Below are 18542 nucleotides of genomic sequence, written 5' to 3'. Positions count from 1 at the left end.
ATTGGGGGCAGAAGGAAAAGGTTACGACAGAGGATGAGATGGCTGGATGGCATCACTGACTCGATGGACGTGAGTCTGAGTGAACTCTGGGAGTTGGTGATGGACAGGGAGGCCTGGTGTGCTGCGATTCATGGGGTCGCAAAGAGTCAGACACGACTGAGTGACTGAACTGAACTGAACTGAGGCCTGGGGAATTAAGTATTGCTTAATACATACAGAGTGTCTGCTTGAAATGATGAAAAATTTCTGGAAACAGATAATGGAAATGGTTTCACCACATTGTAAATCTACTTAATGCCAATGAATTATACACTTGAAAATGGATAAAATGGCAAATTTTATGTAATGTATATTTAGCCAATAAAAAAGAAAAGGAAAGCAAAATGAGTCATTTTCAAACATTAAAAGTTAACCAAATACATATCCTCAGTCCTTTAACTGCATTCCTCATGAAGCCTGGTGTGGGACTGTAAGCATGTCCTATGCCACACTCTCTTCTGCTTACTGAATGACATTTTCCCATGAAGACATGGAGTCTGTGCCTCCATCTCCTTGAATGTGGGCCAGTCTAGTGACTATTTTGACCTACAGAACATGGTGGAAATAAAAGTTCTACCACTTCCCAGGATCCTCCTGAACTGTCTTGGCAGCTTCTGATTCTTGCCCTCTGGCCAAGCAGCCTCACACAGAGGCTCACAAGTGGAAGTCAGGACTCCTGGCCAATAGGAGTGAGATATCTGTCAAAAGCCAGTACAACTTGTCAGCTGCCTAAACACGGAAAATTGGAAATGGAACCCCAACTGAGCCATCCCAGTAGACACAGCATGGAAGACAGACTAGATATGTGTGCTAAGCCCTAAACAAACTGCAGATTCATAAGCAAAGTAAATGACCTTTGCCACTCAATTCGGGGATGGTGTGTCACAAAGTCATACTACCAGAATACTTGGTAAATGGGCTTAACTCAACTGTCTCTATTCCATGTGTTTAGTGTTCTAAGTCCCACGCATATATAACAATGGAGATATTACACAGAAATTAACTAAAGCTCCAATGTTAATCATAAAAGCCAATGGGTAGCATGATACAATGGAAAGAATATAACATGAATCAAAATTTTCAATTTCTCCTTAGCTGATTACTGGTTATGGAATTTGGTCAAACCAATGTATTGCTGGCTTATTTTCTTTATCACTGAGATGGAAATAATAATAATGCTTACCCGCAGAGAACTGTCATAAATGAAAACTGACACTGATATAAAATTTAGTGCTAGCCAGTTATCCACATTAAATACAGCCCTGTGTATATGTCAATCGCAAACTCCCTAACTATCCCCACGGACTTGCCGTATAGCACATGGACCTCTGCTCAATGTTCTGTGGCAGCCTGGATGGGAGGGGAGTTTGGGGGACAACAGATACACATATATGTATAGCTAATTCCCTTCACTGTTCACATGAAACTATCACAACATTGTTTGTTAATCAGCTAGACTCCAATACAAAATCAAAAGTTTAAAAAAAGAAAAAGGAAAAAAAAATTAGTGCTAAGTTAGAGACAAAGGAAATACACAGTCCAGTGCTTGGCCAACCTAAGTCCATTATAGGTATTTCAGTAAATGTTACCTCCATGAAGAGACATGCAAGGGTAAGAAGCTCTCATTAAATCTTTCAGAAGACCATCAGCATGTTCCTGCTTATCCACAAATATAATGACAGATCCTGATTCTTGATAATGACCTAGAAGTTCAAGTAGCTTCAAGAATTTCTTTTCTTCTTCAATCACAATCTGAAAACAACACATTGTATAACATTAACGGACTGAAAATCCAAATACACTTCATGAACAAAAATATTCATTTTATTTTTGGCAAATATATGACATCTTGCTGTATCTTTAGGAAACAGTAGTAGAATCTTGACTTTAATTGGTAAATCACTAAGCCCAAAAAATTAAAATTAACTTTCAAAGACTAAGAGGCTTACAAATGTGGACAGATTATCTGTTCTGACTCTTAACTTCACATCCTATTAACAAGTAACACAGGTACGTGACATTTTATCTACCAGCCCACAACTTCTGGTGGTAAACTTTATAAACAGTTCCATGGAATAGGAAATTCAAATATATCTGGTAAAATGTTCAAAGCTGCAGTTGATGTATATTATTTAATTTTAGGAAGTACCTGCCTACATCACAGTGATCCCAAAAGGATGGCACACTGCCTAAACATATGGGGACTTGGGGGTTTCCTAAGGATTGTACCCACCACTTGTTGCTCCACATCCGAGCAAACTACACTTCTACCTCCAACCTGCACTTCAATGGGTTTACTCAGGATTCTCCGAGCCAAGGCTTCCATAGCTCTGGGGAAAGTAGCTGAAAACATAACTGTCTGTCTGTCAGGGCGAACATTATCCACAATGCGCATGACCTGAGAAAACATTACAAATAAACATGGTGAGAGTAGTCTCCAAAATTCACAGGATGGTGAGAACAAGTACAAAGAACTTTTGAGAACATCTATTCAGTGACTTTTAAACTTGTTATCTTGGAATATTACCATTGATTTCACCTTAAAATCTGCTCCTCTCAGTCTCCCCTTCTGAAGAAATGGCAACTCTAGTAACTTATAGCTTTATGCCCAAAATCTAGGAGCCATCTGTAACTAGTCTCTCTTGCTCATTTCATATCCAATCCATCAACAAATTCAGTAGTCTTGACTTTCAAACTAAACAATGAAAGTATTCCTCACTGCTATTACTGTTTTCCTTCCTTTACTCAACCCATTTTTATTGAGCAACCATTATGTGCCAGACATTGTTCTAAGTGCTTGGAATAAGCAATAAAAATAGACAAAAACTTGTCTTTATGGAGCTTACAGTCTAATGATGGTGGATAAATATTATGTAACAAATGGTAGTAAGAGTTACAGGATAAAAAAAGAATAATGAAGGTGCAAATATTGTTAAGGGGACAAAATAATTAAGTCGGTGTGTAAGAGTCCCAGAGAAAACAGGGAGTTATAGGATTCTTATGGCCTAAACAAGAAAAAAAAAACCCACAGAATTAAAATTATTAATGATGGTTTCAAGGTAGACAGTGGTGAGTGGTTGGAAATTGGGGAGGGTAAAGGTCTTGCCAGGAATACGCAGGACCACATTTTCATTCTAATCAAAGATGATGTGATAACTATGAAAGGGGCTGCTATACCCAAGGCATGTGGAAATCTTGAGCTCCTGGTCCAAATGATCTCTCAACTCTCACCTGGATTATCTCAACTGTCTCCTAACAGGTTTCACTGCCTTTGCTCCTGTCCAATCTGAAATCTATTCTCCACCCAGTAGCCAAAATTACGGCTTTAAAACATATACCAGTATTTTCAGTTAAAGACTGTGGTTGCCCACAGACATTTACTTTCTTCACTTGAAAAATCCTGTAAAATTTAACAAGGTTTTTAAAAAATTGCTCAAAGCAACAAAGAAAATAAGACAGGGGACTTCCCTGGTAGTCCAGTGGCTAAGACTCTGTGCTCCCAATGCTGAGGGCTTGAACCTGGTCAGGGAACTAGACCCCACATGCCACAACTATAAGATTCCATGTTCTGTAACTAAGACCCAGTGCAGCCAAATAAATCAATAAACAGTATCTTAAAAAAAAAAAAGAAGATAGGACATGACAGCTACAACATTTTGTTTAAGTGGTACCTGACTTAGCAGACTCAAGAAAACTAAATCCTGAAATGGGAAGGAACCAGACTTTCAAGAAGCGGCATCTCTTATGCCCTAGCCTGTTCGTCTTTTTCAGAAGGATTACTCTTTACTATTTGATCTTTACATAAATTTCACAGTCAATCCATCTTTAATGTTTTCCAGTAAGTTTCACAATTTTCTTCAGATATGTCTTATATTGTCAAATTTATTTTTTCAAGCTTTGTAAACATATTTTTAAAGTCCTGGGAAAGTGAAACTCGCTCAGTTGTGTCTGACTCTTTGCAACCCCACGGCCTATACAGTCTATGAATTCTCTAGGCCAGAATACTGGAGTGGATAGCCTTTCCCTTCTCCAGGGGATCTTCCCAACCCAGGGATCAAACCCAGATCTCCTACACTGCAGGTGGATTCTTTACCAACTGAGCTTTCAGAGAAGCCTACACACTGTAACTAGAGTTGCCTCCACTCACCCCAACTAGAGAAAGCCCACATGTAGCGATGAAGACCCAGAGAAGCCAAAAATAAAACTAAAAAATATTTTTAAAAAATTATTTTGTTATCCATAGCACAGTGACAACTCATTCTGCTCTTCTTGTTAAGAAAAAATTCTACCACCTTTTACAATGAGTTTTAAGTTTTTATCACTGAAATTTTATATTTAAGGAAACTACATGTGTTAACAACATAAAATTTAAGCTAGACAAATGCTTTGGGCCTTAGCTTTTACATTTGGAGGATATAACCAACCTGTGCTATCCAGATCATGAGGTAGTGAAAAGCGTAAGTTAAAGCCATTTGGAAGTACAGTGAAAATCATAATATATGAAAGCTTAAGCTTCTATTATGACTAATTTTACCAATGATGCCTAGGAAAGACTGCAGAAATACATCCTGAAAAGTTTAAGAATCCAAAACATAAATATTTATTTCAATTCCCCACGTCCTCAATTCCCTGTATTACCACACAAAAGAAATGTGAGAATTTCAGAAATCATACAAATATTTCAGGCTCATGGCAATTACAAGGTTTATTTTATAGATAGAAACACAAAGAAATTTAATGAATACCTGTGGCTCAAAACCCATGTCAAACATTCTGTCTGCTTCATCTAAAACAACATACGTCACTCTTCGAAGATTTGTAACCCGACCTAACATGAGGAAAAAAATAAAGACAAAAGAAAACGAAAAATCAGTCACAATTCATTTTATGACTACCAAAAACTTTAAAAAACTGTAAAGGGAACTAAAATGCCTGACTTAACCAGAGGGGTAAGATAAGTATCTTTAAACAGTGAAAAGAAATTTTCGTTTACAATATCTTAATCTAATGGTATATACTTTCTGACAATGGGTATATGAGGCCCTTTATTTTGTCAAACTCGTCTCTTGCATACCATCATAGGGCCTGAAGAACCTGTAAAATTCAGAAAACAGCCCTCTCCAAAACACATCATAAAACTAAGACTGAGATGGAGCATCGAGCCACATCAGCCATTATCTGACAGCATCACCTAGGAAAAAACATATTAGAGATTACAGCGTATGTGTGGAAAGCAAGTTCCAGTGCTAACTATTTCAGACGCAGAAAATCTCTCTTTACTTTATGTAGTACGTAAACTACTTACATATAGTTAGGAGCTTCTAATGAGCATGTCAAAACATAATAAGAAGCTATTCAATACCATTAGGTAATTAACATATTACACAAAAATTTAAGAAATCAAATATATCATATTACAAAGATACACTTTACTTTACAAATTCAATTTCACTAAGTGCTCCCACTGGTTTAAATAAATGCAACTGGCTTCTTAGCCAGAGAAAACTAAACACATACACAGGAAACCCTTTATAAAGGATTAACACAAGCATTTCTATCAATTGTTGATTCAATCACCTGGCAGAAACATGTATGAAATAGTTATTAAATGTAAACCAAAAGGACAGATAAAGGGAAAAGGTAAAATTAATCAAGATGAATTTCAGGATACTTAATGCAGCATTGAGAAAAAACAAGGAATTATTTCATCAGCATTCAGCCCAAACCATTTCATATGCTGTACAAGCACAATGACTTATCAATATCAGTATCACTTTACCAACTTTATGTAGAATTAGAATTAAATGAACACAGAAATCCAAGCAAAATGCTATTAGAAACATGCACTACTCAAAGTTTTAAATACTCTACTACATATATACTGAATATACAATGGAAACCTTTGAAAGCATTTTCTTCAAAACAACAGAAATGTGCCAAAATAAATGCTTTCTAATATTTAAGTACTCCATACTAACTTGTGCAGCCCCAATTAGTTTCGCACGATTGGGAACAGCTTTAAATTACCTACCTTTGATGGTTTAAGTCTCGGAAGCCCAGTTCTATAAATCTTGAAGGGCCTTTCTCCACAGAAGTTAAATAATGTCAACAGTTTAGTAACAGTTTTGATAGGGAATAATTTAACAAAGCACAATATTTGAGCTAAAAACATGCAATATTTACAAAAGATAAATGTCCTTGAAGCTGCAATATCTTAATTTATCTAGTATTGTAAGAAAATACTAGTTCCTAAGGAGAAAAAATTTAAATTGTACAATTAAAAAAACACAGTCCCCTACCCTTTCAAATGCAAAGGTAGGCCAAAATCAGATTAAGAATTTGCGTTAAGGCTTTAAAAAAAACAATACATCAGATGGATTGGTTGTCAAAAAAATTTTAATTACACTGCAAAAATATTATTATGAACACTTGCAACAATAAGCTTGTTACAATACAAATTTTAAGATATTACAGCTTTAAGAAGAAATGTAGAAAGAAACCCTTTGGTGGTTTCTTGTATCTGCTTTGATTTAACAGAAATGTACATAATTCAAAAAGGAGAAAAGACAACCAAAAAATAAATAAATAAATAAAAGCAAAAACAAAAACCTATCCCCAACTTACCACTATTAGCTGCTAACATGTCAATCATTCGACCAGGTGTACAAACAATAATTTCAGCACCTCTTTTCAGCTCAGCAATCTAATAAAAAAAGATGAAATTTTATACTCTATTTATCACTAATGCCTCTTCACAGACTTCAAAATACTGCCCAATAAGATAGTCAGGTCTAATTAGAAGGTATCAAAGCCTCTTACTTAATTCTTTGGAATGTGGGAGAACTACTAAAGGAATCAGATCAGATCAGATCAGTCCCTCAGTCGTGTCCGACTCTTTGCGACCCCATGAATCGCAGCATGCCAGGCCTCCCTGTCCATTACCAACTCCTGGAGTTCACTCAGACTCACGTCCATCGAGTCAGTGATGCCATCCAGACATCTCATCCTCTGTCGTCCCCTTCTCCTCCTGCCCCCAATCCCTCCCAGTATCAGAGTCTTTTCCAGTGAGTCAACTCTTCGCATGAGGTGGCCAGAGTACTGGAGTTTCAGCTTTAGCATCATTCCTTCCAAAGAAATCCCAGGGCTTATCTCCTTCAGAATGGACTGGTTGGATCTCCTTGCAGTCCAAGGGACTCTCAAGAGTCTTCTCCAACACCACAGTTCAAAAGCCTCAATTCTTCGGCACTAAGCCTTCTTCACAGTCCAACTCTCACATCCATACATGACCACTGTAAAAACCATAGCCTTGACTAGACGGACCTTTGTTGGCAAAGTAATGTCTCTGCTTTTGAATATGCTATCTAGGTTGGTCATAAGTTTCCTTCCAAGGAGTAAGCGTCTTTTAATTTCATGGCTGCAGTCACCATCTGCAGTGATTTTGGAGCCCAGAAAAATAAAGTCTGACACTGTTTCCACTATTTCCCCATCTATTTCCCATGAAGTGATGGGACCGGATGCCATGATCTTCGTTTTCTGAATGTTGAGCTTTAAGCCAACCTTTTCACTCTCCACTTTCACTTTCATCAAGAGGCTTCTGAGTTCCTCTTCACTTTCTGCCATAAGGGTGGTGTCATCTACATATCTGAGGTTATTGATATTTCTCCCGGCAATCTTGATTCCAGCTTGTGCTTCTTCCAGTCCAGCGTTTCTCATGATGTACTCTGCATATAAGTTAAATAAGCAGGGTGACAATATACAGCCTTGACGAACTCCTTTTCCTATTTGGAACCAGTCTGTTGTTCCATGTCCAGTTCTAACTGTTGCTTCCTGACCTGCATACAGATTTCTCAAGAGGCAGATCAGGTGGTCTGGTATTCCCATCTCTTTCAGAATTTTCTACAGTTTATTGTGATCCACACAGTCAAAGGCTTTGGCATAGTCAATAAAGCAGAAATAGATGTTTTTCTGGAACGCTCTTGCTTTTGCCATGATCCAGCAGATGTTGGCAATTTGATCTCTGGTTCCTCTGCCTTTTCTAAAACCAGCTTGAACATCTGGAAGTTCACGGTTCACATATTGCTGAAGCCTGGCTTGGAGAATTTTGAGCATTACTTTACTAGCATGTGAGATGAGTGCAATTGTGTGGTACTTTGAGCATTCTTTGGCATTGCCGTTCTCTGGGATTGGAATGAAAACTGACCTTTTCCAGTCCTGTGGCCACTGCTGAGTTTTCCAAATTTGCTGGCATATTGAGTGCAGCACTTTCACAGCATCATCTTTCAGGATTTGAAATAGCTCAACTGGAATTCCATCACCTCCACTAGCTTTGTTCATAGTGATGCTTTCTAAGGCCCACTTGACTTCACATTCCAGGATGTCTGGCTCTAGGTCCGTGATCACACCATCGTGATTATCTGGGTCGTGAAGATCTTTTTTGTACAGTTCTTCTGTGTATTCTTGCCATCTCTTCTTAACATCTTCTGCTTCTGTTAGGTCCATACCATTTCTGTCCTTTATCGAGCCCATCTTTGCATGAAATGTTCTCTTGGTATCGCTGATTTTCTTGAAGAGATCCCTAGTCTTTCCCATTCTGTTGTTTTCCTCTATTTCTTTGCATTAATTGCTGAAGAAGGCTTTCTATCTCTTTTTGCTATTCTTTGGAACTCTGCATTCAGATGCTTATATCTTTCCTTTTCTCCTTTGCTTTTCACTTCTCTTCTTTTCACAGCTATTTGTAAGGCCTCCCCAGACAGCCATTTTGCTTTTTTGCATTTCTTTTCCATGGGGATGGTCTTGATCCCTGTCTCCTGTACAATGTCACGAACCTCATTCCATAGTTCATCAGGCACTCTATCGATCAGATCTAGGCCCTTAAATCTATTTCTCACTTCCACTGTATAATCATAAGGGATTTGATTTAGGTCATACCTGAATGGTCTAGTGGTTTTCCCTACTTTCTTCCATTTAAGTCTGAATTTGGCAATAAGGAGTTCATGGTCTGAGCCACAGTCAGCTCCTGGTCTTGTTTTTGCTGACTATATAGAGCTTCTCCATCTTTGGCTGCAAAGAATATAATCAATCTGATTTCAGTGTTGACCAGTGATGTCCATGTATAGAGTCTTCTCTTGTGTTGTTGGAAGAGGGTGTTTGTTATGACCAGTGCATTTTCTTGGCAAAACTCTATTAGTCTTTTCCTGCTTCATTCTGTATTCCAAGGCCAAATTTGCCTGTTACTCCAGGTGTTTCTTGACTTCCTACTTTTGCATTCCAGTCCCCTATAATGAAAAGGACATCTTTTTTGGGTGTTAGTGCTAAAAGGTCTTGTAGGTCTTCACAGAACCGTTCAACTTCAGCTCCTTCAGCGTTACTGGTTGGGGCATAGACTTGGATTACCGTGATATTGAATGGTTTGCCTTGGAAATGAATAGAGATCATTCTGTCGTTTTTGAGATTGCATCCAAGTACTAAAGGGATAGGTAGCAGCAAGACCACAAGGAACAAGACCACATGGTGCTATAACTCTGAAATCAATGAAAATCATAGAATTTTACCAATTTTAATTTGACAAGATTCCTCAAAACCAAGGAAGGAACACGAGAGCACTAAGTAAAGAAATGTAATAGGTCAATGGTTTTCAAATTCAGAGTTGTTTCCATTAATGAATTACGAAATCAGTTTAAGTCACAAACTGTTTTTGAAACAAAGTAAAATGGAAAACACCAAACTATGTAAGATATCATAAAACTCTGACTTCTATTTAAGTATGCAGGCATGTACCAGCTTACTTAGTAACTGTATTTCTTAACTATAGTTTATGGCCAAAAAAAATTGACAAAGATAAACTCAGAAAACTAAGTGCAACGTTTAAAAATAGCACTGGGATAACAAAAGCAAATATTCCCAAAATGTATCTAAAAATCTGAGAAAATTAAGTCCTTAAGAAGGGTTTCAGGTTAAATATGCTCAGAAAATGTCATTTATTCCTTTTGCCAGCATCACAATATGCACTAGCTTTTTAACAACTATGCAGTCTTGCAGGAAAGATTTAATTTTGCAAAACTTAATCTGACCAGCTTTTTTTTCCTTCTTCTAGTTAAAGCAAAATATCTGATGGCTATCATTCTTCTTGTTAAAGCAAAATATCTGATGGCTATCATTCTTTAGAAGACACACAGAAAAATGCCAAGCTAAAGATTGGAGTCAATGAAGGTATGTTTAAATAATTCTCCCTAAAATCATTTAGGAATGCAAATGCAACTCTGATATTAGTATATCACACTCAACACCACCTTTTAAAGATGTCACTTAGATTAAAGAATAAATGCTGGTCCACAAATCGTAACACCTCGGTTCTAGGACAAAGTCTTTTTAAGTTAAAGACTTCGGTCAACTTAACCTTTCTGAACATCTGTAAAATGAAAAAACTATCTGCTTCCTTGAGGAGGGAAAGGCGAAGAAGTATGGTAAAGCTAAGATACAAAAATGACTCAAAAATTCTAAAATATAACTTTAACATAATTCATTCTTATTATCACATTTCTTTTTAAGATTTTAGAAGCAATCATTATAGAAAACACTAAAACAAAGAATCACTTCTACATTATTAAATCATTCAATTCCAAAAAACCAAAAAAAACTGAATGTTCCTTTTATATCTACCTGCTCACTGATTCCTGTTCCTCCATAAACACAGACCACTCTAAGGCCCAAGGTCTTTGAAAACTTCTTACATTCTTTAGTAATCTGTAAAGCCAGTTCTCGAGTTGGAGTCATGATGACAGCTGAAAAGATAAATATGTCAAAAGCCTAACCACCAAAATTCTTAAGGCTAATCTTTAAAGTGTTAAATTTAACCTCTGCAATCAAGTTCAGAGCTTAGTCTAATTTTTGTTTTAATTTGTTTTATGTACCTCTGAAAATTCTATTTCAAAAGTTTTATAATAGCAGAGACTGTGGTGAAGGATAATTTTAAGTAGATTTTAAGAACATGCTATAGGAAGATAAATCAGAGTTAAATGCCTTACTCAACCATCAGGAAAATACTTGGTTGAAAAGAATGCAAATCAGTCTCAACTGCAAATCACAGAGCAAAGATAATCAAGTGACTCACTGTGCTGCAGAGCCATGCCGTGGCTTCCGGAAACAACCTGGGTCTGAGGGGCACAGACAGAGGAGAGACATACTGTGCCCTCTGTTGCCAAGAGAGGAGCTGAACAACTTTCCAAAACCCTATTCAAATTTGGAGAAGAGATCTCTGCCAAATGAATCAAGAAAACTGAATCTGAAGACCTAATCCTGAATCAAACACTGGCACTATAGCCTTTTAAGGCCAAAAAAACAAAAGCAAAAACAAAAATACACTTCCCTGCAATCTTCTATGTTGAGTTTATAGATCCACTCATATGGGCTAAGAACAAACCTCAACATAAATAAACAGATAGATGCACGAGGATTCTACCTGCCGAGTCAGAGTTTAAAAATTGAGCTGTGCCAGGAGAGGCTGTTTTTGTACTTCTGAGATGTCACTCCAGAGCTCTGAAGAGTCTCACTCCACCTGCTGGTAAGGGGAAATCAGCCCCAAAGTGCCAAATTTATAGAGGAACTGTACATAAAGACATCTTTATTGTTACACTTATTACAAAGCATCAGGTCTTTCTGATTAACTGACAAAGTTGTTATCTGAAAAAATAGTTTAATGAAAGGAACTGTACCTATTGGCCCCTCTCCTTCTTCTAAAGACCTCTGATCCATGATGTGTCTAAACATGGGCAACAGAAAGGCAATGGTCTTTCCACTTCCTGTCTTGGCAATACCAATCAAATCTCGTCCAGACATTATCGCAGGAATCGCCTGGGTTTGGATTGGCGTGGGCTTTTCATAACCATGCCTTAAAAAGCAAACCATAGGAAGACAACAGTAAGGACTGTGGTGATCTTTAGGCTCTCACACTGTAAGTTTTCCAAAATGTATATCCATATAATGAGATTTTTATTTGGCAAAAAGGAATGAAGTACTCAGACATTCTACATCATGGATGATGTAGAAATATTTGAAAATACTATGCTAATTGGAAGAAGCCAGTCACAAAGGACTGTATATAAGTACGATCTAATTTATATGAAATGTCCAGAATACACAAATCTATAAAAAGTAGTAGGTAAGAGACTGCCTTGTGTGTAGAAGAGAGAAAAATGAATACTAATAGATCCAGGCCTCTTTTGGGTTTGATGAAAATGTTCTAAAATTAGATTATGGTAATGACTACACAACTTCATAAATATAATGAAAATCGTAAACCAAAGGGTAAACTTTATGGTATGTAAATCATATCTAAAGAAACCTGTTTAACAAAAATCAGTATTTTCCATTTGAGTGAAAATGTATGTAACAGGTTATCTTCTGTAGCAAGATATTGAAAAATGTGGACAACCGCTCAACACTTACTTTTTTAGAGAATTTAAGATCTTCATAGAAATTCCACACTGAACCCAAGATTTAATTGGTTTGGGGCAACCTTTCCCCTTGACAGTAATGCCCTCCATTTCCAACCGAAATACATTCACCTCTACAAAACAAAATCCAGATTAGAAACTCTTAAATATGGGGAGGGAGGAGGGAGGAGGGTTCAGGATGGGGAACACATGAGAAATAAAGGAATAAAAAATTAAAAAAAGAAAAAAAAAAAAAGAAACTCTTAAATATTGTTCTATTAGTGCCCTCTACTTTTCAATGAGGCATGGTAAGATTAAGAATCAATTCTTTTTTAGTGTTCCCAAAGATAATTCCATATCAAAGCTCCAGGACAATGCACTGAACAGCTCTGACAAAGTGATTCCTGTTGCAACCAACTAGGAACAAAAGAAACACCCCAATTTCTACAATTTGGTTATTTTGACTTAAATTCTAACAGCAATAAAAGAACAGTGATTCACAAGTAATACAACTACTTGTTCTTTAAGCAAGGGTTGCCCATATCATGCTTTTTCCGTCAATATCACACAGCTTCGTATCGGTTTCTAATTCTCAAATAAGAGAAAAACGTAACAATACTCTACTTGCTAACTTCACATGAAGAGTATTTTCAACCCTAAAAAGCTCAACCACGTAAGCCAAACTAATTTTTGCTCTTTTTTTAAAAATGTTTCCCAAAACACACTAATTTCTATTTCTAATCATTGTGGATGTAGTCGTCTCACTCTCCAGAATGATTTCTCATGTTCTAGTTCACTCTCATTTCTCCAGGTAAGTCAGGCACATTTCTCCTACTCACCCATCAACTTACAGGCCTATCAACATGCCTCCCAGGCAAGGTGAAGTGTATTTCCCCCATCCCCAAAATAACCGATAAATGAATAAACAAATTTTACCCTCTAGAGACATTTTTGCCAATTCTGGAACTTCAACATAGAAGTTTTTTCTGAATGGTTCATATTCAATTTTTCCATGATCCACTGGTTCTAGAAGCTTTCTCTGCTTTGTCTGGTAACCTGTAAGAGCTGTCTGAAGATCAACTTCTTCCTCCTCTGAAGAATACTGTAACAAAAAGAGAAAAATTAAGAGCTAAATCTATTACTATATTTCTATGGGAAGAAATATTTCTAACTTTAAAAATGTTCCACTCCTAGAAAATATTCTTTTCCTCTTCTTTTATTTTCTGAACTTTCTAACTTAGCTTATTTTTTCTTTGCCATTATAGAAAGCTATAGTAACAATATAAAGCTAAAACAAAAAACTAATTCTAACATAGCTTTAATGAAGTTCTGCTATAGTTTTCTCTATATAAATCATTACAATGAATGTTAATAGTAAAAAATTTCATTCTGTCACTTCATTTCTTCTCTCCCTATTCTATGCCTGGGATGTACTGATGAGGGACAAGGATGAATCAAAATTTGGCCTATCCGTGTGCAGCAACACAGATGAACCTAGAGAACATCATACCATGTGAAGTAAGTCAGAGAAAGACAAATATCATATGATATCACTTAAATGTGGAATCAAAAAAGTAATACAAATGAATTTATTTTCAAAACAGAAATAGACTCACAGACATAGAAAACAAACTTCTGGCTACCAAAGGGGAACAGGAAGGGGGAGGGATAAATTAGGAATGTGGGATTAACAGATACAAACTACTATACATAAAGTAAGCAACAAGGATTTACTGTACAATGCTAGAGACCTGGGTTCAATCCCTGGGTCAGAAAGATCCTGTCGAGAAGGGAATGGCTATCCACTCTAGTATTCTTGCCTGGAGAAATCCATGGACAGAGGAGCCTGGTGGGCTACAGTCCATGGGATAGCAAAGAGTCAGACGTACTGAATGACTAACATTTTCACTTTTCACACTTTCAAAGGGAATTACATGCAATATCTTGTAATAACTTATAATGAAAAAGAAACCAAAAATACACATGTGTGTGTATAACTGAATCACTTTGCTGTACACTTGAAACTAACACTATATTGTAAATCAACTATACTTCAATTTTAAAAAAAAGCAGGTATACAAGAGGTCAAAGAGGTTAAAATGTTCTACTAGTTTGGATATCTGGCTACAATACTGTTGAGAAAAGCAAGAATTTCTCCTAAGAGTAAACTGCGTAACTGAAAAGCACACCTCCATCAATGCTTTCTTATAAACACTCATAGGATGGCATCATGTGCTGTGTGCTCAGTCGTGTCCGACTCTCTGTGATCCCACGGACCACAGCCCACTAGGCTCCCTTGTCCATGGAATTCTCCAGGCAAGAATACTGGAGTGGGCTGCTGTTTCATTCTATGGTATCATGAACAAAGTTAAAAATTAAAGAAGAATTACCTCCATGGCATCCTGGTCATTCTCCATTAGCTCACCTTTCTTCTTATCAGAATCTACCACTGCTTTCTTGGTTGTGACAACTGTGACAACTTTTGTGACTGTTGGCCCAGACTTCTAAAAAAAGAATGTGAAATATTTTGCTAAAGTTGAAACACAAAGTATAAACCAAATGAAACAATGGTAACTGTAATAATTTATAATTTGAATTAACTTAGTTGTCAGTGACTACTAATGCAAAAACAAACAGTAGCCCACTTTCTCCTTACTTACTTAAATTTAAAAATGTAATACAATAGCATTATATTTCCTAACACATTAATACATAGGTAATTAGGTACATAGTATGTAATTTTATATAATATTATGTAATATATTTAAAAAATACTACCAAATAGTACTTTTCACTCATTCCACAAACCAAATACTATCCCAGGATCTTAAGATGAATCAATAAACAAAACAGGTAAAGATCACTGCTCTTGGGAAGATTTTAGAAGAAGGAACAAACAAACACAACACTGAATTATACAATTTGTCAATAAATTCTATTAAGAAAAAGAAAACCTAGACTAAAGAGGATCAGGAGTATAAAAGATGGGAGTGTTGGAAAAGGACCTACTGAGAAAGTAACAAGCAAAAACACTAAACAAAGATGATAATAGTAATGATGACTTCTAAAAGGACATTTGCAGTTAAAATTTGCTAGTATCTCTGCTCTTCAGAAAAAGTACAGACACTTTTGAGATGCAGAAGGAAACAAAAACCAGTCAGAATGGCTGCGATCCAAAAGTCTACAAATAATAAATGCTGGAGAGGGTGTGGAGAAAAGGGAACCCTCTTACACTGTTGGTGGGAATGCAAACTAGTACAGCCACTATGGAGAACAGTGTGGAGAGTCCTTAAAAAACTGGAAACAGAACTGCCTTATGATCCAGCAATCCCACTGCTGGGCATACACACTGAGGAAACCAGAAGGGAAAGAGACACATGTACCCCAATGTTCATCGCAGCACTGTTTATAATAGCCAGGACATGGAAGCAACCTAGATGTCCATCAGCAGATGAATGGATAAGAAAGCTATGGTACATATACACAATGGAGTATTACTCAGCCATTAAAAAGAATACATTTGAATCAGTTCTAATGAGGTGGATGAAACTGGAGCCTATTATACAGAGTGAAGTAAGCCAGAAGGAAAAACACCAATACAGTATACTAACGCATATATATGGAATTTAGAAAGATCGTAACAATAACCCGGTGTACAAGACAGCAAAAGAGACACTGATGTATAGAACAGTCTTATGGACTCTGTGGGAGAGGGAGAGGGTGGGAAGATTTGGGAGAATGACATTGAAACATGTAAAATGTCATGTGAGAAACGAGCTGCCAGTCCAGGTTTGATGCATGATACTGGATGCTTGGGGCTAGTGCACTGGGACGACCCAGAGGGATGGTATGGGGAGGGAGGAGGGAGGAGGGTTCAGGATGGGGAACACATGTATACCTGTGGCGGATTCATTTTGATATTTGGCAAAACTAATACAATTATGTAAAGTTTAAAAATAAAATTAAATTAAAAAAAAAAAAGAAGGAAACAAAATCGTTAACTTTATAAAGCCATCCAAGCCAATAGTAGGTCAATGCAACAATGAATTCAAGTTATTCAACTAGGAATATAAATCTTTAAAAATAAAAGAGGAAAAAAAATCCCATACCTTTTCATTTCCCCCACCACCTTTCACACTTCTCATGTTAAACTTTTTTACTTCCTCTTTCACTTCTTCCATGTAAGCATCTAATGGATCTAACTCCTCACCCTCCATTTCATTTCCTTCCTTTTCAGCCTCTGCAGGATCATCTTCATCATCTAAAATATCAGAACACACTTTGAATATGTGTTTCAAAAGGGATTATTTCACAATCAGACCACACCCCTATTAAAGCCCTTTCTCTTAACTACCCAAATACCTTCCTTATCAATTAACCCAGGCACAATACAGTTCAAATACTCATACTGGCAAGGTTTTAAATCAAACAAGCATTAGTTTTGAATATTACTAATAATAAAAGAAATAAATGATAAATTATTAAATTGAAAAGAGGAAGAAGCACTAATACGTCTAAAAAATGGATCTCTGGTATTATTTTACAACTACACTAATAGAAGCAAAACTAAAAACTGCTAAAAGGATATGTTTATTTCTCTTCTTTCAATCACTTTTCTTTAATCACAGGAAGAAAAAATTAATAGCATATTGCAGCCCACCAGGCTCCTCCATCCATGGGATTTTCCAGGCAAGAGTACTGGAGTGGGGTGCCGTTGCCTTCTCCGAAAAACAATCTCATGTTTTTGCATAACTATCATCAGGGAAGCCTGGTATGTTGCAGTCCATGGGCTCACAGAGTCAGACACAACTCTGAGACTGAACATCATCATCATCACCATTTAAAGACATAAGCCATTAATCTATTTAGAACAAAACACCCTGTTGAACTTTCACAGAAACTGAAAAATTCACAGGGATTTTCACCAAAAAATGGAGCAAAATTCCCTTTTCCTATAAAATCTCATTATTCCACTTAACATCTTACACATCAAAATCAGTTGTGAAGTTGCATTTAGTTGCTTTGAACAGCTTCAGCTGCATTCAACAAATTCTGATAAATTCTCTTTTCATTTTTATTCTGCTACAAATATTTTCTAATTTTCCTTATTATGATTTCTTAGATACAACCATCATTTAAAAGTGGACATTTTCTATCCAAATACATGGAGTTTTTAAAGTATCCTCGATATTAATTTCTCATTTTGATACTAATTTCTCATTTAATTGCTTTCTTCGTTGCAATCACTCTCTGTGTTTCTTCAGTCTCTTAACTTTATTGAGACTTTCCATGATTATGTCAAAGTTCTCTCTTGGTAAATGTCACACTGCACTTGAAATATGTGTGTTATTTTCAACTATCTTCTGATATTGATTCCTAACATAATTTCACCATAAGAGAACAGACTGTATGATTTTAATACCTGTAGACTATGAAATTTTTACACTTTGCTTTATGTCCCTGGATATGTTCCAGTGTCCCCTGGTTCACAATCTATGGAAACTTGAATAGAATTTGTATCCTGCTTTGGTGTGAAAACTGTATAAATCTTAATTATGTTTAATTGGTTCATAGTGCTTTTTTTTGTTCTTTTCTTCATAGTGCTTTTGAGGTCTACTATATCCTTCTACTTTTCTGTCTATTCATTCCATCAAATTTTGAGAGTTTGACACTGAAACTCCAACTAAAAACCTTAATTTATCTACTTAAAAAATAACTGTAATATATACTGGAAATATATGTAACTTTTTTCTGTATTTTCCAAGTCTCCTGTAAATGTACTATCATACTTTCATAATTTAAAAAAGAAAAAAATAATCAAGATGTGCAGGGGAAATGTTGCTCTTCTAACTTAGGAAAAAAATCAGAAGGACTTGGAAACATGCCCTTAACTTACCCTCACTACTAACATCTGAAGTAAAAAAATTAAAGAGCTATTTACTGACTGCCCATAAGCATCCAACTCTCCACTTAAAGTAAAATCAGTGATCCTTACTGAACGCTACTCTCCAATTAAAATTTTAAAGTAATATGAAAAGGGGCATTGAAAAACCTCAAAATAAATCTAGTGAC

The 18542-nt window shown here is 36.3% G+C and overlaps 1 protein-coding gene across 4 annotated transcripts in view; it reads right to left on the bottom strand.

Annotated features, from left to right (window-relative positions):
- DDX46 (DEAD-box helicase 46) overlaps positions 1–18542 on the bottom strand; it is a 52326-nt gene that overhangs the window by 22575 nt on the left and 11209 nt on the right. For 2 of the 4 annotated variants that reach the window (XM_086411615.1, XM_086411616.1), the window contains exons 6-15: positions 16580–16731; positions 14861–14974; positions 13407–13572; positions 12484–12604; positions 11751–11926; positions 10699–10820; positions 6664–6742; positions 4785–4867; positions 2273–2437; positions 1629–1791 (exon numbers count right to left, since the gene is read on the bottom strand). In XM_086411615.1, coding sequence (XP_086267741.1) covers positions 1629–1791; positions 2273–2437; positions 4785–4867; positions 6664–6742; positions 10699–10820; positions 11751–11926; positions 12484–12604; positions 13407–13572; positions 14861–14974; positions 16580–16731 — 1341 coding nt within the window. Of the gene's footprint in view, positions 1–1628; positions 1792–2272; positions 2438–4784; positions 4868–5113; positions 5231–6663; positions 6743–10698; positions 10821–11497; positions 11592–11750; positions 11927–12483; positions 12605–13406; positions 13573–14860; positions 14975–16579; positions 16732–18542 lie in introns of those variants that run through there. The other 2 variants (XR_015167412.1, XM_086411617.1) reach the window with 2 other exon arrangements.

The sequence above is a fragment of the Bos grunniens genome, chromosome 7, assembly GCF_055505025.1.
Source record: "Bos grunniens cultivar Pamir isolate PY7600 chromosome 7, Bosgru_T2T1.0, whole genome shotgun sequence".
In the NCBI taxonomy this organism is placed as follows: Eukaryota; Metazoa; Chordata; class Mammalia; order Artiodactyla; family Bovidae; genus Bos; species Bos grunniens.
This window is presented reverse-complemented; position numbering and strand designations above follow the sequence as displayed.